Below are 24,920 nucleotides of genomic sequence, written 5' to 3' on the forward strand. Positions count from 1 at the left end.
CTTTTGGCCGCGATTTTCTCCCAAGAGTTAAACATGGCGGGGTTTCGGCGATGATTTGGGCATCTATACCATCGTATTCCATGGCCCCGTTGTTACTCTGCAAGGTCGTATTACTGCCAAGTACGATGTGACCATTTTAGCTGATCATGTCTGTCGCATAGTACAATGTTTATTCCTCAATGGTGATGCTGTGTTCCAGGACGACAGGGGCCCTGTTCACACAGCTCGCATCGTCCAAGACTGGTTTTGTGAGCACAAGGATGAATTGTCGCAAATCCTGTGGCCGCGAAAGTCGCTAGATCTCAATATTATTGAGACTTTGTGGTCTACTTTGGAGAGAAGGGTGCGTGATCGCTATCTACCTCCATCTTCGTTACCTGAACTTGCCACCATTTTGCAGGAAGAATGGTATACGACTCCTCTGAAAACCGTCCAGGACTTGTACCTGTCCATTCCGAGACAACTAGAAGCTGTTGCGAGTGCCAACGTTTTCCTACGCCGTGTTAGGCTTGGTAATGTCCTGTGTTTGTTGTGTCTCCATATTTTTGTCCATACCCTGTGTTGTGTATATAGTTCCGTATAGTCAGCGCGTACACAAATTTCCCACTAGAGCGCGCCCCGCTAAGCACAACAGCGCAGGCGCAGCGCTCGTCCGTCTTCGCACTACGAGATGGCACTGCCTTAGAGACGGACCAAATTCTGCTTCCGCCGATCCGCGTATTAATATGTAACGCAGCCAATGAGATTGCTGCTAACGTAGAACTTTTTCTCCTTGCGGATCACACTCGCGCAGTGATACCTGGATGCGCGAGGTATTATAACGAGTGTACAGACCTCCGATTAGTCAGTCTGCATTTGTCTACATTTATCTTCACCTATCTGTACCAGTCTGCATTAGTCTGTACCAGTCTATAGTCAAGTTTCAGACTGCGCCTAATAAGATTACCATATTCCTGTACATAGCCATGAAGATAAAAGTATAGACACTTTGTCAAGTATCAGAGATATGTGAGAATAAGATTAACATACCAAGACCAAAGGAACTTCAGATTGTCAGTTGTAAACAGCATCCAGAATCAAGTTACGTAATTTCTGTGCTTTTTATTATTTTAATAAATGTGTGTGAAAAATTAATCAAGTTCTGATTAAAGTTGGTCACCGTCATTCTGCCACTCTAAGGGTGCAAGTGGCATTTCTATCGTCTGACCTAACGGCAGAAGATAAATACGCCACGATAAGACTACGAGACATATTGCTGACACTCGCCTACTTCGTTAGAGCGACAAGTCAAATAATCTGATGGTGTGTGTACCGAAGGTCTTACAGTACGCACACCACACCCTGTCGGTGTCTGAGCGGCTAAAGGAAATAAAGTCGTCATCCACACCGAACCGTAGTGTCTTATCGGCGTCCGAAAGTCTTTTATTTGCAACCGCACTTATTAAAATTTTGTAAACTCTTCTAACCCATAGATCTAAACGGTAGGGGTGCCACTCACCCAATTTTGTCTGCTGAAGTCAGACCTCGTAATTTACATTCCATAGACTGAGAACCAAGATGCCGATCATGACTAGATTTTAACGCAAAATTTCTTGACACATTCTTGATAAGTTACGCAAGTTACACCTTTCAGTCGTAATTAATGAAACGGATTTTGTGAATTCTTTTTGCGATACTCATCCGCAACATTGGGAAGTCAAATGAAGTCGTGTTAGAATTTATCGCCAAATTCTGCACACTGTTTAAAGTCAGTCATATATTTCATTTATCAAATGTACTTTAACCCGCAATGATTTTACAACATGTTGGCGTGCTACACTTCTCAGTGCAATAAGCTTTGCATTGAGTGCTTGTAACTACACTCCTGGAAATTGAAATAAGAACACCGTGAATTCATTGTCCCAGGACGGGGAAACTTTATTGACACATTCCTGGGGTCAGATACATCACATGATTACACTGACAGAACCATAGGCACATAGACACAGGCAACAGAGCATGCACAATGTCGGCACTAGTACAGTGTATATCCACCTTTCGCAGCAATGCAGGCTGCTATTCTCCCATGGAGACGATCGTAGAGATGCTGGATGTAGTCCTGTGGAACGGCTTGCCATGCCATTTCCACCTGGCGCCTCAGTTGGACCAGCGTTCGTGCTGGACGTGCAGACCGCGTGAGACGACGCTTCATCCAGTCCCAAACATGCTCAATGGGGGACAGATCCGGAGATCTTGCTGGCCAGGGTAGTTGACTTACACCTTCTAGAGCACGTTGGGTGGCACGGGATACATGCGGACGTGCATTGTCCTGTTGGAACAGCAAGTTCCCTTGCCGGTCTAGGAATGGTAGAACGATGGGTTCGATGACGGTTTGGATGTACCGTGCACTATTCAGTGTCCCCTCGACGATCACCAGTGGTGTACGGCCAGTGTAGGAGATCGCTCCCCACACCATGATGCCGGGTGTTGGCCCTGTGTGCCTCGGTCGTATGCAGTCCTGATTGTGGCGCTAACCTGAACGGCGCCAAACACGCATACGACCATCATTGGCACCAAGGCAGAAGCGACTCTCATCGCTGAAGACGACACGTCTCCATTCGTCCCTCCATTCACGCCTGTCGCGACACCACTGGAGGCGGGCTGCACGATGTTGGGGCGTGAGCGGAAGACGGCCTAACGGTGTGCGGGACCGTAGCCCAGCTTCATGGAGACGGTTGCGAATGGTCCTCGCCGATACCCCAGGAGCAACAGTGTCCCTAATTTGCTGGGAAGTGGCGGTGCGGTCCCATACGGCACTGCGTAGGATCCTACGGTCTTGGCGTGCATCCGTGTGTCGCTGCGGTCCGGTCCCAGGTCGACGGGCACGTGCACCTTCCGCCGACCACTGGCGACAACATCGATGTACTGTGGAGACCTCTCGCCCCACGTGTTGAGCAATTCGGCGGTACGTCCACCTGGCCTCCCGCATGCCCACTATACGCCCTCGCTCAAAGTCCGTCAACTGCACATACGGTTCACGTCCACGCTGTCGCGGCATGCTACCAGTGTTAAAGACTGCGATGGAGCTCCGTATGCCACGGCAAACTGGCTGACACTGACGGCGGCGGTGCACAAATGCTGCGCAGCTAGCGCCATTCGACGGTCAACACCGCGGTTCCTGGTGTGTCCGCTGTGCCGTGCGTGTGATCATTGCTTGGTTCAAATGGCTCTGAGCACTATGGGAGTCAACTGCTGAGGTTATTAGTCCCCTAGAACTTAGAACTAGTTAAACCTAACTAACCTAAGGACATCACAAATATCCATGCCCGAGGCAGGATTCGAACCTGCGACCGTAGCGGTCTTGCGGTTCCAGACTGCAGCGCCTTTAACCGCACGGCCACTTCGGCCGGCATCATTGCTTGTACAGCCCTCTCGCAGTGTCCGGAGCAAGTATGGTGGGTGCACCTTTCATCCATATACAAACACTCTCTTGTTCACTTATTTTACGATGATTTCTTGTTCTTAAATAAAATGACTGGTTAGATACAAAATATGACAATCCCAAATCTCTATTATACACTTCTCCAACATGAAAAGTACGGTAAGATATTACATCTCTTGCATTAAATGCTTCCAAACCAGTAACATGGAGGTTCTTTTTTCCATTTCCAGGAGTGTATATTTAAGAGGTATGTTGATCGATTCACTGATTTTATACCGAACACTATTCGTGCCGTATATGATACACAAACTGGAATCAGATCATGAAGCGGAGATTCTAATGGATGGAGTTTCAAAAAATTGTTCAAATGGCTCTAAGCACTGTGGGACTTAACAGCTGAGGTCATCAGTCCCCTAGACTTGGAACTACTTAAACCTAACTAACCTAAGGACATCACACACATCCATTCCCGAGGCAGGATTCGAACCTGCAACCGTAGCAGCAACGTGGTTCCGGACTGAAGCGCCTAGAACCGCTCGGCCGCAACGGCCGGTGATGGAGTTTCCTGGAAGAGTATTCATGCAGCTTTGTGGCAGCTTTTGGTAATTGCATAAGAGATGTCTGTCAGTGTAAATGAAACAGGAATGACTCAGACGTAATCCACTTGCTGGATAATTGTATAATTGTGAGGAAAACCAGGAATAAAGGCATGCCGTAATCTTTAGTTACTGCAGACGTCAACAAAACGTCTACCATCTCCTGGACAGAGAGCACATAAGTCTATATTGTAGCACTGCGCCGCCTCAGATCGTTAACAATTGTGACTTAAAACAATAATAATTATTATCATTATCGATCACATGTTTTACAGACAGTTTTTATTGTGGATATGTGCAGATATACCTACGGATATGTGTATCGGCGCAGGTGTTTATCCGTAAAGTAGTTATTAATACTATGAAACACGAAAGGCCTTCATAATGTTCTGAAAAATATTGCTTATTTGGTCACGCCCCAGAATTAGGCTTCGTGGGCCATCTTCCTGTGACAGCTAAAGTTCGCAAACATAGATAGAATGACGTGCGACTTTAGCTGAAGTTACAAACGATACAAAAAATGATGACATGTAGAGTGTTCACAAAGGAAAGTGTTTCCTTTTAGTCACGCAGCAATAGTTACGATTAACTACAATTGGAAATAAAGCTTTTTACGTGAATATCATTACATATAACAACAGATGAAAAATAAAGTTGGATTTAACGCTACAATCTAATATGTGCATAACTGATACTAAATTTAACAGAGAGGAAAATTAATTTTTAGCTTGAGATACTATATAACAATTCTAAATTCGATTTTATTTTTCGCCTGTTGTTAGACGTAACGAGATCCACGTACACCTTATCTTCATTTCTCAATAACTGGAACTGATTCTGCGTGACATAAAAAGTATTGCTTTCCTTTGTGAATACTCTGTGAGCCATCATTTTTTGTGCCTTTTGTATCTTTGAGATAAGTAATATCTGCGTTTATGCCATTCAACTGTCATCTGGTGATGTCGGCGGCTCGTGGTCTTGCGGTAGCGTTCTCGCTTCCCGGGGTCCCGGGTTCGATTCCCGGCGGGGTCAGGGATTTTCTCTGCCTCGAGATGACTGGGTGTTGTGTGTCTTTCATCATCATTTCATCCTCATTCACTTGCAAGTCGCCGTAGTGGCCTTAAAGGACTTGTGGAATGGCGGTCGAACCGCCCCGCGAGGAATCTCCCGGCCACCAATGCTCATTATTATCCGGTGATGGCCTAAGAGACCGAAAGCCGATTACTTGCCGAAATAATACTTTGCAAAACATAGAAAAGTATTTATTATTGTTTTCGCATTCTCCCATGCACAACAGGAAATTCAGTTAATGCTATATAGTATTTATTTTTGCGCACAGACCTCTAACCATAAAATAAGTGGGCGTTACCAGACGTCTTTGCAAAATCTTACAAGTCAGTTTCTCCACAATGAAGTTGTGAGTTACTACACAACTGTAGAACACTAATGAAGAAAAAAAAAAAAAAAAGCCGCAATTGTAAGTTTAGTCATATATTTCATCATCGTGGATAATGGACTGGATTAACGATGATTTAAAAAAAGCACTTGCAACTGCAGCTGTTTTGTTCCTCATTCAACCTTTCTGTCCATATACCCTTCACTGGTCGCTTTCAGGTGGCCACACATGTCTCAGCGTGCTGAGTGCGCACCTTCGCACTAATTGCATGTGGCTCAATGACCGGGAGCAAGTCTTTCAGTTGGACACTTCGGCGATTTGCGTGTCCCCAATCTACACCAGTTACCCAACCGAGAAAGAGTAATCCGAACTACGTGTCGTTCCTGGCGACTGCTGATATTGTTGAGAGATGAAGGCTGGGTTAAAAGTAGACTGAAAATTTCCGTGGTCCGACCGGTATTCTATTCCGCGGCCTCTCGATTTACAGACATGCGCTTTATTTCCAGACCATCGGGCACAAGACCTTCACACCGGGCGCACAATATCAACACTAGTCGGAGCTGTTTCGAATCTGATCGCTGAAGGGAAAACACGGCATGACGAGCGGCCAGATCTGCGAAGGCCACACCCTGAGTAACATTAGTCCTGCTGCTGCAAAATGTTATCAAGATCAGTAACTGATCAGCACGGGGAGGAGATCAAACAGCGTGCTTTTGCTGATCACGAGCCTGTGTACCTCACTGACCTAGTAGATGCTGAAATTCTCCAGTGGTTCTTCGTGAAAGGACCGACCGAACATTTTGTGTGTTCACCGTTTACATCTTAATGTAGTTGCATGATATTTAGCATCTCTTTTGCTGCGGTTGTATGATTTCTCATTCAATTATTGCGCGATGGGCCGCAGTGGGAACAAACAGTAATTACAATGTCATGAGTCATGTTTCGAGTGGCTGTTCTGTCATTCTGGTTTAAATTTCTGCAAATTACTCATAGAGGATACCAGCATGCTCTCTCACTGCTCTATGACCAGTTCATTGCTCAATCCACATTTCAGTAGCTGTTTCAGCTGTAGCTAACTTGGTGTCAACAGTGCGTTAAATAAAAAAAAATTAAATCCTACGTCGTATACGAATACCAGGATGATTGCTAATAATAGGTCACGCTTATCGCTCTCCTCATTCAGAATCTGATATAAGAAATCTGAAATTACTGTAACCTACAGCAATAAATAAACACTTTTGGATTTACAATATTTACTGGTCATCAAACATTAATATAAGTTAAATAGACGGATACTTATATCCAGGAAAATTAAGGTCACAAGAAAATAAAGAGAGTAGAAGGAGCCGCGCGGAATGGCCGCGCGGTTTGAGACGCCATGTCACGGACTGCTCGGCCCCTCCCGCTGGAGGTTTGAGTCCTCCCTCGGGCATGGGTGTGTGTGTTGTTCTTAGCATAAGTCGGTTTCAGATAGTTTAAGTAGTGTGTAAGTCTAGGAACCGATGATATCAGCAGTTTGGTCCCTTAGGAATTCACACACATCTGAACATTTTTTAGAGTCGAAGGGAGTGAAACTTGAAGTCCATGAAGTCAGAGTCTGTCACATGATGTAATCAGTGACATTTTATATAATGTGAGCAAGTTGAAGGATTTCCACGCGATGTAGACCTCGGTAGCACGAATATCCCGAGGAAATGTTCCCCGATTTCTCTCATGTAGTCGAGTACTGGTGACAAGAGTCAAAGTCCAATAACGGTACAGCAGTGCGAGACAACGAATTCGGCGAGTCGAGCGGGACGGAGCGGTGACGTAATCAGTAGTTCAGACGGTCGCTTAGTTATTCTAACCCCCTTCTAAGTTCCCAAGAAGGTTAGAACAAAGGGAGATGGAGTTACCTATGCTGAAGCCAGGGGGCGCGGCAGTCCGCCATCTTTTTGAAACCAAAACAAGAGTTGCTCCCTTAAAACCTTGTGTGAAACTTGCCCTCTCTATTTAAAGCCACCAAATCGACAGTCACATCTGGGTATGTACTTATACACTACATATTTTCGTGGAGGAATAGACAAAACCAACTAGTTGAGAACTTAATTTGTTGATGCTAAATTTATTTAATTAAGTATTGACTATATCGTGGCAAAACAGACGATATTTTTAATTTAAGTCGAGCTATTAGCGGTACAGATAGCATAAGATCCTTCTGATCATTTCACTACGAAAATGTACGATTTTCAGAATGTAAACAAATGGTTCAATTGGCTCAAGCACTATGGGACCTAACATCTGAGGTCATCAGTCCCCTAGACGTAGAACTACTTAAACCCAACTAACCTAAGGACATCACACACATCCATGCACGAGGCAGGATACGAATCTGCGACCGTAGCAGCAGCACGGTTCCGGACTGATGCGCCTAGAACCGCTCGGTCACATCTGCCGGCGAATGTAAACGCTAAATATTTAGTTTGACGAACACGACAATATCGTATGGATATTCTTTGTTGAGTTTAGGTGCAATTAAGCGTTATCACTAAAATCAAAAGTTTGCACGTAATGTCAGGTGAAGTCTATCTTTGTCTCTCTCTCACACATTTTTCCCTTCCGAGAATGTTTAGGTCATTCTACACACTATCAATTTCGTTTGGCAATTTTGAACAATTGGGAATACATACAGGGTGATTCACAAAGATATGCTTATATTTTAATATGTTATTCTGCAAGTAAAGCTAAAGAAAAAAGTTTGTATAAATATAGGTCCGCAAATGTTTAGTTACGGAGTTACGGCTAATAAAAGATTTTGCCTGAAATTTTGCAACTTCGCTTATATGAAGCCAGCGCAAAACTGTAGGAGGTTAAAGTAAAGCACGATTTCCATTTACTTTGTTTTTATTGATCTGCTGAATCTAATAAAACATGTCCCAGACGTGTATCTGCAGTAGTTTTCCAGAACTTCCAGAGAAGTTCAGAAATAAAGTCTTGTTTAAACACTTACTCATAACTTTACTAACTACTAACTCAAAGGAATTACATGGACATGAATATTGCATCACTCGTAAAACCAGATGCCCCACTTTGCTATCACTTATTGTTCTAGGACGTGGCAAGCAAGTATCAGATATAATCTCGATATAATCATATGCTCTTGTAAACTGAAATTTCAGTGTTAAAGCAAAAGATTTCAAATCTGCGCCAGATTTTATAAATAAGCACTGAATTATACTCTTCATTTCTGTAGTTCTTCTTCTGCAGGACCTTTATCACATAATTCAAGCGACGATTTCGCGGTTTGACAGGCGACAGTTTGCCTGCCGGCACTCGATTTTCTTCCTGTTTTGCATGTTTACTTCACCCACAGCTTACAACTTTTTCTTGAAATGGACAACAGTGACAGGAGGTGGTACGTCTAAAATGAGGAAACGTCTTTTGGCAACACTAGAAAACAAACAGATGCATGAAATTAGCATTACATGTCAAAGTTTTTGATGCACATAAATTATTATTACATTCTGGAGCAGCACTTCCCAAAATAAACTCGTCCAACGTAACAGTTAGTACGGAGCAGAACAATCATACATGAACAAAGAAAAACGATTAACATGTTGAAAATTTCAAATGAATAATTTGTTGTCTAGTCACAACATTCACTCACTGAATTATCTCAGACGTAAATAATTAAGTATAATATATCATGCATAGACAGATGCTATGACATCAGCTGCCGACAACCGAGAAAACAAGCCGAACATCAAATTCTCTCAAATAAATCATACATTGAAACATTACAGTCATTTACATAAAATTTGGAGCAACTTACATTTTGTGTGTATGAGAGAAATGATTTTAAAAAACCGAAAGGTCTCGTGCGATTATGCTGTATTTTACTGATGTGCTACATTTCGTCATAAAGCCTTGATCCACAGGCTTTACCTTGCTCTTTCTTTCATGAGCCTACGACGAGTCCCTGTTTAAACCAAAAGTATTATTTTATCTCAAGCATTTACCTGTAGAAAGTAACAGCAGGCTTTCAGTATCTTTCACAATCCAATGGGCCTGCATCATCGAAGACATCTCTTAGAGACATTATGTAATGAAATACAGACTTTCAATTTCTTTTACAATCCAATGGGCCTGCATCATCGAAGATATCTCTTAGAGACGTTATGTAATGAAATGCAGATTGCGGCTATGGTATTTTAATCATGTATTTATTGTGATGGATCATTTAGGATACAAAGCCACCTTCAGACGATCTCCGAAAGTTACATAATATTATTTTTCACTTAATTATAATGTTGGTTATCGTATTTTCGGATATACAGATTTGATACTTACATCCATATATAATCAGTGGTTGTTGTCAATCTGTATTGTGTAACAAATGGTGTAGATTTAGGACTCCTATGCTATAAGCTGTTGTGCGACTGCTACGGTCGCAGGTTCGAATCCTGCCTCGGGCATGGCTGTGTGTGTTGTCCTTAGGTTAGTTAGGTTTAAGTAGTTCTAAGTTCTAGGGGACTGATGACCACGGCAGTTGAGTCCCATAGTGCTCAGAGCCATTTGAACCATTTTTATAAGCTGTTTTGTGGTTTGGTTCCGTTGTTAATCGTCTTTTTTTTATTTTTATGATTTCGACGTTTTATCGTCGAATTTGACAGATAGACAGTTGTGCCAATTGACCAAAGATGCTATAATCGTTATAGCTGCTATGTCAAATTTGACAATAAGACGTCAAATTATAAAAAAAGAAAGATTAACAACAGAAGGAAACCACAAAACAGCTTATAGCATAAGACTCCTAAGTCTACACCACGTTGTTATACGATACAGTACAGTACCCTATCCACTCGTCAAATAAAGCCGTTTTCTCGGATTGGTACACAACAGTTGAAGCAAATCGTATTAATGTAGTTTATTACAGTGAGTTAAATTGACAATACTTAACTTTGCGTATTCACAAAGGTGACTCGCAAACAAATGGCGACATGCAAATAATCAGTGTCCTTCGGTACAGACAATTTCAATGCAAGCAAAACAATTCAGTTCATAAGTCACATATACACTCCTGGAAATTGAAATAAGAACACCGTGAATTCATTGTCCCAGGACGGGGAAACTTTATTGACACATTCCTGGGGTCAGATACATCACATGATCACACTGACAGAACCACAGGCACATAGACACAGGCAACAGAGCATGCACAATGTCGGCACTAGTACAGTGTATATCCACCTTTCGCAGCAATGCAGGCTGCTATTCTCCCATGGAGACGATCGTAGAGATGCTGGATGTAGTCCTGTGGAACGGCTTGCCATGCCATTTCCACCTGGCGCCTCAGTTGGACCAGCGTTCGTGCTGGACGTGCAGACCGCGTGAGACGACGCTTCATCCAGTCCCAAACATGCTCAATGGGGGACAGATCCGGAGATCTTGCTGGCCAGGGTAGTTGACTTACACCTTCTAGAGCACGTTGGGTGGCACGGGATACATGCGGACGTGCATTGTCCTGTTGGAACAGCAAGTTCCCTTGCCGGTCTAGGAATGGTAGAACGATGGGTTCGATGACGGTTTGGATGTACCGTGCACTATTCAGTGTCCCCTCGACGATCACCAGTGGTGTACGGCCAGTGTAGGAGATCGCTCCCCACACCATGATGCCGGGTGTTGGCCCTGTGTGCCTCGGTCGTATGCAGTCCTGATTGTGGCGCTCACCTGCACGGCGCCAAACACGCATACGACCATCATTGGCACCAAGGCAGAAGCAACTCTCATCGCTGAAGACGACACGTCTCCATTCGTCCCTCCATTCACGCCTGTCGCGACACCACTGGAGGCGGGCTGCACGATGTTGGGGCGTGAGCGGAAGACGGCCTAACGGTGTGCGGGACCGTAGCCCAGCTTCATGGAGACGGTTGCGAATGGTCCTCGCCGATACCCCAGGAGCAACAGTGTCCCTAATTTGCTGGGAAGTGGCGGTGCGGTCCCCTACGGCACTGCGTAGGATCCTACGGTCTTGGCGTGCATCCGTGCGTCGCTGCGGTCCGGTCCCAGGTCGACGGGCACGTGCACCTTCCGCCGACCACTGGCGACAACATCGATGTACTGTGGAGACCTCACGCCCCACGTGTTGAGCAATTCGGCGGTACGTCCACCCGGCCTCCCGCATGCCCACTATACGCCCTCGCTCAAAGTCCGTCAACTGCACATACGGTTCACGTCCACGCTGTCGCGGCATGCTACCAGTGTTAAAGACTGCGATGGAGCTCCGTATGCCACGGCAAACTGGCTGACACTGACGGCGGCGGTGCACAAATGCTGCGCAGCTAGCGCCATTCGACGGCCAACACCGCGGTTCCTGGTGTGTCCGCTGTGCCGTGCATGTGATCATTGCTTGTACAGCCCTCTCGCAGTGTCCGGAGCAAGTATGGTGGGTCTGACACACCGGTGTCAATGTGTTCTTTTTTCCATTTCCAGGAGTGTATATAGCGGTTGTATGAGGACTGGTTTTCCACTGCCCGCGGCTACGCGGCACGGCGCTTATATTTTCTTTGTATAGATGTCACTCCTGTCGTGGTGTCGTCCTAGTCAGCATACTGTTGGCTGACGTCGTTTCACAGCCCTCTCTGCTGTAACGTTTCAGGCCGACGTGCTGGAGCTTGTCGTTACCCAGCAACATACAGACTGACAACGACCACTGATGAGATATGGACATCAGTACCAAATTTGCATAGAAAATACGATTAACCAGCATTATAACAAAAACTATTCTGTGACTTTCGCAAATGGTCTGAATATGGCAACCTAACCGAAAAAAATCCATCAAGAATACATCATTAAACTACTATAGCAGAAATCTGGATTCTATGACATAATTCCCGTTTCTGTTTATACATCCGCAGGTCACACAAGTAACCATTTTTACACAATTTTATTTTTGAATTTCGATGAATAACACTGCAGTACACGCACGCTACTTACAATGTTTTGGTAACAGACATATGGCGGGGTGCGTAAGTCGATGGCTTCACGTTTTCGGAGTTAAGAGTATCTCCATAGATATTAATTTCTTGTTAGTTCCTCAGGCTGCCGAACTGCGTTGCTGGCGGTGACATCGCAAAGCTACTGCCGCTGGTGGCGCAGCCACTAAACTTACACTCATGAGGTGAAACATTATGACCACTGCCCTCCGCGAGGTTGAATGCCTCCTGGCGGTGTAGTGGGCACGTGACGCAGTAAGGAAAGAATGTAAGCGGAAGATAGACGAATGGGCAGTCATTATAGCGAAGATACGGGCTGCAAATGTGGAAATCCACTGAAATAAGCGGTTTTGACAAAGAACATACTGTTATGGCGCTGCAACTGGAAATGAGAATCTCTGAAACGGCGAAGCTGGTCTCCTATTGGCATACTATTGTCGTGAGCTCCTACGGGAAGTGGTTGAAGGATGGTGAAATAAAGAGTAGGCTGTATGGTATTGGACGACCACGTCTCATCACAAAATGTATAGGTCGGAGGATCCCCCACTGTGTAATGGAGTATTGGCAGCGATCTGTGGCAGGTCTGACGACAGAGTTCAATGCTGGAGCAGGGAAAAGTGCTTCGGAGTACTCCGTTCAAAAGCCATTGTTGAACATGGAGCTCCACATCACACTACATCTACGTGTTCCTGTGTTGACCCAACTACATCGTCAGTTATGATTGCAGTGGGCACAACATCACTGAGTTTTCGCCGTGGATCGGTAGAAACGTGTCGCCTGTCGAATGAATCGCGTTTCTTGTTACACGAGGTCAGTGGTGTCATCGAGTCGAATGGTTGCACGAAACATATATTTGGCCACAGATGCAGACCGGTGAGCGCAGAATTATGCTTCGGGGTACATTGAATTGGGCTTCCATGGGATCTATTGTCGTAATGGAAGACACATGACAGTAGTGAACTATGTGAACATTATTCCGGACCACCTTTATCGCATCATGCTCGAAATGACCCGTTTACCGTGACGATATCTTCCAGCAGGAGAACTGTCCGTGTTGCGAGGTTAGAATCGTGCTACATTCGTTGGAGTGGAATTAGAGTGATCTCAGATTGATGACTTGAGCAGCAAATGTGCCTTATCTGTACCCACTGGAACACATATCGGGCGCCAGCTGCGTGCCCGTAAACCACCATCCCGTAATTTGCTGTAATTGCTTAACCTGTGCGAAGACGTCTGGTGCCACATACTTCTGGAATCCTGTCAGGGACTTGTAGAACCCGTGCCATGCAGAATCTCTGTTTTACTGTGTTTCAAAAGTGAAAGAATACGCACGCTATCAAACAGGTGGTCATGATGTTTTGGCTTATTGGTGTATGTGTCAATGGTACCTGCCATAGGCGCATCTCCGTCATGGGTCTTCGTGCATCGAAGGCAAAGATATAAGATGAATCAATATTTTATAGATATGCCTAATCATTATCAGCTAGCTTATTTAATTATTTAGATAATATACACTACTGGCCATTAAAATTGCTACACCAAGAAGAAATGCAGATGATAAACGGGTATTCATTGGACAAATATATTATACTGGAACTGACATGTGATTACATTTTCACGCAATTTGGGTGCATAGATCCTGAGAAATCAGTACCCAGAACAACAACCATCTCTGGCCGTAATAACGGCCTTGATACGCCTGGGCATTGAGTCAAACAGAGCTTGGATGGCGTGTACAGGTACAGCTCCCCATGCACCTTCAACACGATGACTGGCGTATTGTGACGAGCCAGTTGCTCGGCCACCATTGACCAGACGTTTTCAATTGGTGAGATATCTGTAGAATGTGCTGGCCAGGGCAGCAGTCGAACATTTTCTGTATCCAGAAAGGCCCGTACAGGACCTGCAACATGCGGTCGTGCATTATCCTGCTGAAATGTAGGGCTTCGCAGGGATCGAATGTAGGGTAGGGCCACGGGTCGTAACACATCTGAAATGTAACGTCCACTGTTCAAAGTGCCGTCAATGCGAACAAGAGGTGACCGAGACCCGAGACGTGTAACCAATGGCACCTCATACCGTCACGCCGGGCGATACGCCAGTGTGGCGATGGCGAATACACGCTTCCAATGTGTGTTCACCGCGATGACGCCAAACACGGATGCGACCATCATGATGCTGCAAACAGAACCTGGATTCATCCGAAAAAAATGACGTTTTGCCATTCGTGCACCCAGGTTCGTCGTTGAGTACACCATCGCAGGCGCTCCTGTCTGTGATGCAGCGTCAATGGTAACCGCAGCCACGGTCTCCGAGCCGATAGTCCATGCTGCTGCAAACGTCGTCGAACTGTACGTGCAGATGGTTGTTGTCTTGCAAACGTCCCCATCTGCTGACTGAGGGGTCGAGACCTGGCTGCACGATGCCTGTCATCTCGACTGCTAGTGATATGAGGCCGTTGGGATCCAGCACGGCGTTCCGTATTACCCTCCTGAACCCACCGATTCCATATTCTGCTAGCAGTCATTGGATCTCGACCAACGCGAGCAGCAATGTCGCGATACGATAAACCGCAATCGCGATATGCTACAATCCGACCTTTATCACAGTCGGAAACGTGATGGTACGCATTACTCCTCCTTACACGAGGCATCACAACAACGTTTCACCAGGCAACGCCGGTCAACTGCTGTTTGTGTATCAGAAATCGGTTGGAAACTTTCCTCATGTCAGCACTTTGTAGGTGTCGCCACCGGCGCCAACCTTGTGTGAATGCTCTGAAAAGCTAATCATTTGCGTATCACAGCATCTTCTTCCTGTCGGTTAAATTTCGCGTCTGTAGCACGTCATCTTCGTGGTGTAGCAATTTTAATGGCCAGTAGTGTAAGAACAAGTTTCACGAGTGTGTGATTGTCGGTGGCCTTATGAAATAGATTAAAGTAAAACTATAACTTTTTTTAGTATGCAACAGAAGTTTCTTGTTTTCATTTCAGAACGTTACGCTGAGGACGCATCAGTGGAAGATTGGTGCGGCGTAAGACCAGCGTTCGAGGGGCATCTTTTATAGCGTAGCCTACTGCTTTTCCACCAGTACCTACAAGTAGAAGTCTAGCTCGCTGGTGTAACACCTTCGAGCAGGCTTTCAACAGCGAGCTCCGAAGTTTCTTTGTATAGAGTGGGAAGAATTTGATGCCACAGTGAGCAGACGGGAGAAAGGATACGAGAAAATTGACAGTACGGTAAAGAAGAAGCTAAAATTGTGGCGACGTGGAAGCGGAAGCGCAGCCGCCGCAGGCAGCAACTACGTGAGAATGGACGAATGCTCAAAGATACAGGAAATTACGCCCCAACGGGCTTCTGCCAGCGCTGGTTCCGCCCACAGCCCGACGCCGGCGCCGAGGCAGCCCTCGTGCACCAGTTCGCCCAGCTCTTCCGGGCCCCTCGTGTTCCCGACCTCCCCGCCACCTTCGTACGAGCACGTGCTGGCTGAGGTAAGTCCTGCTCTCTTACTCAAAATATACTATTTCTTACTACGTCGGCTCCAAGACCAGGCGCGGTTCCAGAGTCCGGTTATTGGGAGGGAGTCACAGTTCATTATACTTACCCCACCTCCTCCCTCCCAAATTAATCTTACCGTCACCCCTCCCCCCTTTTAACGTGCCACAGATGCCTTAGATTTTAATACCAGTAACAAAACTAACATGAACTGCATTTTCTGCCAGTGTTAGACGGAACATTTCAACAATGTGAAACGGGGAACACTTTCCTGAAGGTCTACGAGGCGGGAGGGGCCACGCGATCAGTGACATGGCGCCTCAAACCGCGCGACCACTCCGCGTGGCGCACCGACATAGTTACGTTACACACCGCCATGTTCCACCCTTCAGTTCGGAGCCCTCTAGCGACAGAGGGCTGCAAATATGCAGACACGAAGAACAAAGATGTAGAATACTAATAACGTTTGTATTATGTAAAAAGCTTTAAGACTTATTGTGTAAAAAAATTTGGAGACATTACTTTTCAGCGCGCTTGTACCAAAGTTTGCACACTATCATTTAATAATAAAAGTAAAATGTGAAATGTTTTAATATAACAATAACAATAAATTGTTTAGTTGCAATAAAATGTATTAAAAGTTTAGCTTGAACATCTCAAATAAGGCTTTGTTCCGAAGCAAAACAAAATATGAATCAAGCAAATGTTGCTTAGCTACCAGGGGGATATTAACCAGCATGCGGATATATAAACATCCACACCTAGGCAAGGGATTATAGTGGCATTCCTTTCTTTCCGACGTGTCTCCGGTGAACGCGGGAACGTCAACTATGGTAACTATATTACCAAATGTGTCCAAACAGGATCAGCATGCTGTTATTATTTTGTTGGTTGGTGAAGGATCAACACTGGTAGACACCCATCGGAGAACGAAGAATGGTTGTGGGGCAGCATGCCCGTCGAAAACCAACGCTGTGGAATGGTGCGACAAAGGGTGCTGTTGCTTCATGACAACGCGCGTCCCTATACAGCAAATGTCGTAATGCAGAAGATGTAGTGTTGGCAGAAGAGCCAACACTGTTTTTTTAGAGGAGGCCGAAATGCACGCGTTTAATTACACGCTGACTGGCGTGAGGTCTGGAACAGGACAATATCTTTAGAATTGTTAATAAAGTACGTAGTTGATATAATACTTAACTTTAATCCACAATTGTAGAACATCTCTCGTTACGGTACATGCTTCATAATATTAATTATCAATTGAATACGGCGCCTTGCTAGGTTGTAGCAAATGTAGCTGAAGGCTATGCTAACTATCGTCTCGGCAAATGAGAGCGTATTTGTCAGTGAACCATTGCTATGAAAGTCGGCTGTACAACTGGGGCGAGTGCCAGTACGTCTCTCTAGACCTGCCGTGTGGTGGCGCTCGGTCTGCTATCACTGACAGTGGCGACACGCGGGTCCGGCGTATACTAATGGACCGCGGCCGATTTAAAAGCTACCACCTAGCAAGTGTGGTGTCTGGCGGTGACACCACAGAAGATACGACAACTTAAATGAGAGACACTTGCCGGCCTTTGTGACCGAGCGGTTCTAGGCGCTTCAGTCAGGAACCGCGCTGCTGCTACGGTCGCAGGTTCGACTCCTGCCTTGGGCATGGATGTGTGTGATGTCCTAGGTTAGTTAGATTTAAGTAGTTCTAAGTCTAGGGGACTGACGACCTCCGACGATAATTCCCATAGTGCTTAGAGCCACTTGAACCATTTTTTGAGAGACACTTGGACACAAGCCCTATAGTCCTCATCTCCCCTCCATCACGCCCCCCTCCCTCCCCGCCCCCATGCGATTATCACGCCTTCAGTCCCTTCAGAAAGACCTTGAAGGCTCGATTATTCCTGTCGGGCAAGAATGTGCAGCAGACGATTAAGGACTTGTTCACATAGTATGACACGGTGTTCTACCAAACGAGTATGTTCAACCTGGTGCATCGGTGGAACGATTGACTCAGTGCTCACGGTGATTTTGCCCACTGTCATCGTGATTCTGGACTGTACGGCCTTTGATCGCCTCTTATATTATTATACGAGGTGTTCCACTTATCTTGATCACCACAAATAACTTATTGCCCAAAAGCAAAATAAATATATCAGGCAGATGTTGTTTAGCTACCAGGAGGACATTAATCAGCGTGACTGGTGTTCTTGTAACTTCGTTCGCTACGAAGATATGAACAGCAGTACGTTTATTTTAAGTAGCACTCTATGTTTTATTATTCGAGAATCCACTTCTTATCCTGAAGATCCGTTCAAAGACATATCACAGAGTGTCACTTACGTAAACATGACGTTGTTAAAAAGGTAACTCCAAATTGTCTTCGGTTTTGTTATAGTAGTACACAATGCAGATATCCCGGGGTAAAGTAACTTGTCCATTTGCCGGAGTTGACAGTAAACAAATGGAAACACAAGGAAAATGCACACCGGTAGTTCAGTCAACTGTCAGTCAAACGCGTACCTGCAACCACTATAAAAGAAAAGTAATGATGATGCAGTTTTTAATCCTGCATACAACACATCGTTTAAAAGTACTGCGGTACTGTACTACATAACGAAACATTACTGCTGTCGCTATTGCCGGCCGGTGTGGCTGAGCGGTTCTAGGCGCTTCAGTCTGGAACCGCGCGACCGCTACGGTCGCAGGTTCGAATCCTGCCTCGGGCATGTATGTGTGTGATATCCTTAGGTTAGTTAGATTTAAGTAGTTCTAAGTTCTAGGAGACTGATGACCTCAGATGTTAAGTCACATAGTGCTCGGAGCCATTTGAACCATTTTTTTGCTGTCGCTATTGTGCTCACTTATATACATTCTCCATAAACGAGTACAATTTCTACCTTCTCATCGCTGCTATACCATCAACTGGAGACGGTGAACTGAATGACCGGCGTCCATTTTCGTTGTACTTCCATTTGCTTACTGTCAATACCAGCAAATGAACGAGTTACGTTACCCCAGGTAGTTGCACTGTGTGCTACTACAGGAGAGTCAGTCAGTTTTGTGTTACTTTTTTAATAACGGCATATTGTCGTTAACAGTTCAGTGTGATACGTTTCTGAACACGTCTTGAGGAGAGGACGTCGATTACCGAATCAAAAATTTAGAGTGCTATTTAAAAAAAGACGTACTGCTATTCATATCTTCAAAGCGAACAAAGTTACTAGAACAGCAAGCATGCTTGTTAACGTTCTCCTGGTAGCTAAATAATATTTTCTTGACACGTATTTTATTTTGGGCAATAAGTTATTAGGGGTGGGGAGGATAAGCGAACTACCTTGTATAATAATATTAAGGGCGATTAAAATGTTTCCCATCGAGGGCCGTACAGTCCACAATCAGGATGCCAATCAGGCAGAATCACCGTGAGCATTGAAGAAATCATCCCTCCGACGCCTCAGGTTGAAGAAAACATTTGGTAGAACACTGTGTCCTACTGTGTGGAGAAGTCTGTATTTGTCTGCTGCAGATTCTCGTCCGACAGGAATCGTCGATCCTTCAGTGCCTTTCTTAAGGAACCGAAGGCGTGATAATCTCATGGGGCGAGATGAGGACTGTAGGGCGGGTGTTCGAGCGTCTGCCACTTGAGTTGGCGTAACTTCTGCGTTACGACTTTTGCAATATGGGGACGCGCGTCATCATGAAGCAACCATTGCACAACGGTGGTGTTGGATGGACACTGTGCCCCACGCACAGTCTTCATTCTACGATGGATGTCTGCCGGCGTTTGGCCTTCGGCAGCCAAGAAAATAATAACAGTACGTTGGTCCTGTTTGGACGCATTTGATAATAACGTCGCCATAGCTCACGTTTCAGCATTTGTCACACACAAGTCGGAAAGACACGAATGCCACTGTAATCTCTTGCCTATATGTCGGTGCTTATATACCTGCATCTGGGTCGCGCTACATCGCATATACGCTGCAGCAACGCCCTGAAACGGAAACTTCTTGATTGCCCCTTATAATTATATTTTGTTGAACTCAGTGCTTGGTAAATCGCATTAGCATTCATTTCAAGATATTGCACTTCAGAGAATTACGCTATTTTAAAATACTTTGTCCGAAAGTTTGAGACGTATTTTATGCGACGTGCAACTGATATAAGTACTATAATAACAACAAATGCTTGAAACTCTGACGGCGTTGTAGTTTACACAGTATAAATTTGTTGTACGCAGTCACCATTCTCAATGACCCGTTACTTTTGTGAACACTTGTCTTTAACAGATAATTTTAAATCTGGGGAAATTACAACTAAAATAATTGTGCTTGGTTGCTAGACAATTCATGAATTGAACAGCATTTAAAAAAATTCAGGGGTTAAAACTATTACGGAAGTGAATGAAATGTCCCATGGTCTGCTGTAGCTGTAAATGTTCAGGTCACTTATAAACCCACACAACCGGTCTCGCAACTTTTAAGTAGCATCTTCTGGTGCAAATATCTATACAAAACAGTTTTCTAAATTAATGCTTTGATAATGAGGAGTTTCAGTTATCAGAGATATCTTAAAATACTGATTGACTAGACTTAAGCAAGGAAGAAAATATTTCGCATCAAGCTATGAACCTGGTGTGGATCACATATGCCCCACAAGAACAGGCTTATATATACTTGATACATACAGTTTGTAAGTTTATACCAAAAGAAAATTACTTACAAATGCTGTCATAGGCTACAGAATACCGCAGAGTAACAATTGGTGTGATAGGGTAAAGTTTTCAGCCCTCCTCAATTGATAAAAAAACCATCGTCAATTGATAAAAATACCATCGTCAGTGATGAATGTCATGTCTAAAAACGAAAGAATGGAATTAGGAATCAGAACTGATCCTTAATTAAGAAACAGTGAAACAGTTACCTAAATGAAATTAGATGGTACCTCTCTACTGATCTACGTCGAAGCCAACGTCTTGCTCCATCAATAGCCTCCCCATCATTCACGTACTGTTTCTCACGGATTGCACCCTTCATTGGGTCAAGCAGATGGAAGTCGGATGGTGCGAGATCCGGGCTGCAGGGTGGGTGAGCAAGAACAGTCCAACGAAGTTTAGTGAGCTCCTCTTGGGTGCGCAGACTTGTATAAGGGTTTGTGTTGTCATGAAGAAAGAGAAGTTCGTTTGTTTCGACGAACACGCTGAAATTGTTTCTTCACTTTCTTGCGGGTAGCACAAAACACTTCACAGTTGATCGTTGCACCATGACGGAGACATCAAAGAATAATCTTTTCAGAGTCCAAGAAGACTGTCCCATAACATTCTCGGCTACGGGTGCTGCTTTGAATTTTTTGGCGGCGGAGAGATGGTGTGGCGATACTCACGGACTGCCGTTTAGTTTTCGGTTCGAAGTGACGAATCGATGTTTCATCGCGTGGGACGATATTCGACAAAACAATCAGCCCTAGTAACGCGCAAGCTATTCCGCACAGATGGTCCTTCGTCGGTCTTTACGGTCCTTTACTATGTGGTGCCCAGTGGGCACACACCTTAGAATACGCCAACAGGTGGACGAGTGTGTCAGCGCTAGCAACAGGGACGTTCAGTTGTGGAGAGAGATGTTTGAATGTGATCCGTTGATCACCTCGAATGAGAGTGTCCGCACGTTCCTACATTACAGGAGTCACAGCTGTGTGCAGCCGGCCGGCATGCGGGATATCAGGCAGGTTTGATCGACCTTGTTGCGACAATGACAGACGCCTCGCCCAACGACTCACCGTGCTTTTGTTCACTGCCAGGTCTCCGAAGATATTCTGCAAGCGCCTATGAATTTCTGCGATGCTCTGGTTTTCCGCTGCTTGGAACGCACCTCCATTACAGACTCCATTTTGATGGTTATTTATAGCGTCGCCACCAATCGGAACTTAATGAAACTATAGGGGCTGAAGCGGGAATATTCTACGATGTCCCGCAACAAAGTTTGCTTTTTTTCAACTGATATTTGGTAAGAAAGAAACGTGTTGCGTTACTGATGCACGCCGCTCGTAGAATGCCTTGGAAGTTTCGAGACCTTCTACTTTATTCTTCAAAAGTTACATGACAAATCTGAAAATTTATGTCTGTAAAAACAAAACAATTTGACTAAAAGTTTTTTTTTTGGGGGGGGGGGGCGGGGGGAGATGTGTCGTGTACCCAGTGACTGCCCCACTCTCCCCCGTTCTCTTGGATCCACGCCTGCCGAAGGCGAGCTACTGTGGTCGCCCCAGGACATGTCTGCTGTCAGAAGGGCAAGGAGCACAATTGATTGACAACGCTTGTTCGAGTTGGAGAAACAGTTTTGTTGAGGGGCGACACCGAAACAGAAATCGCTACTTGACTGCAGCATGAGGAATCAGTCGAAACGGAACTCATAGCAATCAGATTCGGACTGTAATTTGGGAACCCACGCCAACGCGGTAAAACTATTCCAATTTCGTTATCTTGTAAGTGTACTTTATTTAAAATCATCGAGTGTGTGTTATAGTAACATCAGTAAAAAATTTATTTACACCGTGCAAAGTCTAGAGGTGTTCCAATTGACCTATCTCACCATCAAAATTCAAACTTCCCGCAAAGGGGGGCTTGGCACGGAGGCGCGGCACTCTCCCGTGATCTTGAGTAGCGGTACTCACGTCATCACCTGACTTCAATCGCGACACTGTGAGAGGTCTAGTTTTCTGCGAGAGGCTGTGTTAATGTCAGTTTAATACTTCACACAGTCCTCGAAGTCGTGGCAGGGAAAAATAAATAAAATGTTTGACAGTGTACAAAGCGTGTTAGAGCAGAAAAGTTAATGTTTCAAACAACGAGACAGGGTCACAGGGTGCGCCTCTTGCAACTTACAGTATAAACATCAGGATACGATCATTGTCCTACGGTACAGGTGGCGAAACTTTAAACTGAGGTGTGCAGTTGATCAAAACGTGTATATTTAATAGGATCGTCGCATGTGCTCGATGGCTGCACGCATGCGGTATTTTGTTTTCAATGTATGGTAGGTGAGAGATGCGGTGAAAATCTTTTCGAGTTCTATCGGATGAAGTTAGTGGAGCTTTTAAAGTTGGTAATATTTCTCTGTTGGATGCTACAGAATTACGAAGACAGATGTGAATGGACGCAGATCTGTAGTACTTGTATGTAGTTTTGGGGGGGGGGGCAGGGGCGCACTGCAGTACGGTAGAAAAAATCATTGTCCTTCTAACAGTTCCGGTTTCCATTGAATGGTTAAAACACCGTCCTGTCGTAGTAACGCAGTTTCTACATGGGTTGCAGAAGGTAGCAGATATATTTCCCCCCACTCCTACTCAGTTGCGATTTAAATTGGAACGATCAGACTCGTAAAGCTGGAGAAATGGCAGCAGTTGCATGGGGGCTAATTAAAACGAGGTTGGGAATTTACTGTAGCCGATCGGCTCGAGAAAGGTGAGTCGTTTCGAGATATGAGAGTGCTAGAAATTTGATGCATTAGTGTCTATAATAAAGGACCTCGCCGTAGGATCCTACGTAGATATGTGCTTGAATGCTAGGACTTGATTCATTATTGGATGCTGCCTTTGTAGTGGATAGCGTATCACTAGAGATCTGAAAAGCTAGTGTACATTTCTTACGACATCATCCACTGTTTGGGATCCTTCTCAATCAAGCATCGCCTATAGCCCAGTCGATATATCACGGAACCTTTGACATGGCATAGAGAGAAAGCTTTACAAATACTGCATAAATATCTAGCCGTGATGGCTTGAGAGGGTTGAAAATATCGGTTTCATAACACGTTCCTTAGCAGAATAATTTTTTAAATTGGGAACATCTGGTTTATAAAGTATGTGCTTGTGTTCTGAGATGTGTATAAAGGATATGACTATGTCCAGTGGTACGGAAGGCTTGGATTTGACGTGGAATACTGTGACAGCAAAGGGGTGAGTAGACTATGTGAAGTAATAAGAATGGTACAGATATTTCTATTTCCAGAGCCGTAAGAAGGGTATATTTTGGATACTTCGCTCATTGTTGAATGTCATTCAGTTGTAAGTATAGCGATCAAATATATATGTGTTCGATTTGGTTGGATGATTCTGTCTATATGAGGCCTGTGGTGGGAATGATTCAAGTTTCCTGCTGATAGTGGGAGGCCATCTGGACGGAGAGGGCTGTTGCGATGCGGAAATGTATTTGACTTAACCGTGTAGTCGTCTAGACGACCGAGTAACGAACTAATACTTAGTATGTGTTGGACAGCTTTCGAGATCGAGTGGGAATTTGACAAGATTGAATATGGATGTGTGTTTGCGCCTGGCCATTATTCTGTTATCATGTAAATTATTCGCTCGAGTGCTTCTTCGCATTTGACTTCTTTATTTAGTTGAGAGGAGATCGATTGTCGAGTGTGCATCTAGCAGGTGGAAGACACGTTTTCCGGTTGTCTGGATATGAGAAAGACGTTATTAGACTTTGTAAATTATAGGGCGTGATTTGGAATCTGCTAAATCACGGAAATCTGTATTCGTGTGTGGAAATATCGGTTTAGACTTAAATGTGTTCGGAGAGGTGATGAGTTTCTAAGTCGAACGTGAAAAACTATATAGATTTTGACTCATAAAACTGGACTTTGTCTATTTTCGTGAAAAATAGGACATTTATTTTGATCGGAAATGTTTTGCTTTATTATAGGAGTGAAGTTGATGTAAATAATAATCGAACGCTGAACAGTGACTCTCGTCCGGCCCTGCTCGAGCGTACTACGTGACGTAAAAACACAGTCTGTGAACGCGAGGCGTTGTGGGGCTGTGTCAGCGATGATTCGCACGCATTAGAGACGAACAGGATGTACTTGAAGGGGAAAGCGGGGCTTTCGCGGCTAGGCATTTCGGCGAGGCGGGTGCCGTGTGACTGTTAGTGTACTTGCTCGATCACGTAGTTTGTGATTGTATATGGATGAGAAGGCAGTCTTTTCGGACGAGGATGTCCCACTGGCTTCGGTTAGGGTGATTTTTTAGTAGGTGTGTGTAGTGAA

General features: G+C 44.8%; 1 protein-coding gene across 1 annotated transcript in view; it reads left to right on the forward strand.

The window, feature by feature from the left end:
• The window catches only part of LOC126249662 (uncharacterized), a 255,623-nt gene that overhangs the window by 63,584 nt on the left and 167,119 nt on the right, over nt 1–24,920 (forward strand). Inside the window, exon 2 of the mRNA XM_049951342.1 lies at nt 15,381–15,878. Coding sequence (XP_049807299.1) covers nt 15,699–15,878 — 180 coding nt within the window. The 5' untranslated portion in view covers nt 15,381–15,698. The remainder of the gene's footprint in view (nt 1–15,380; nt 15,879–24,920) is intronic.

This window comes from Schistocerca nitens, chromosome 3 (assembly GCF_023898315.1).
Source record: "Schistocerca nitens isolate TAMUIC-IGC-003100 chromosome 3, iqSchNite1.1, whole genome shotgun sequence".
Classification (NCBI taxonomy): Eukaryota; Metazoa; Arthropoda; class Insecta; order Orthoptera; family Acrididae; genus Schistocerca; species Schistocerca nitens.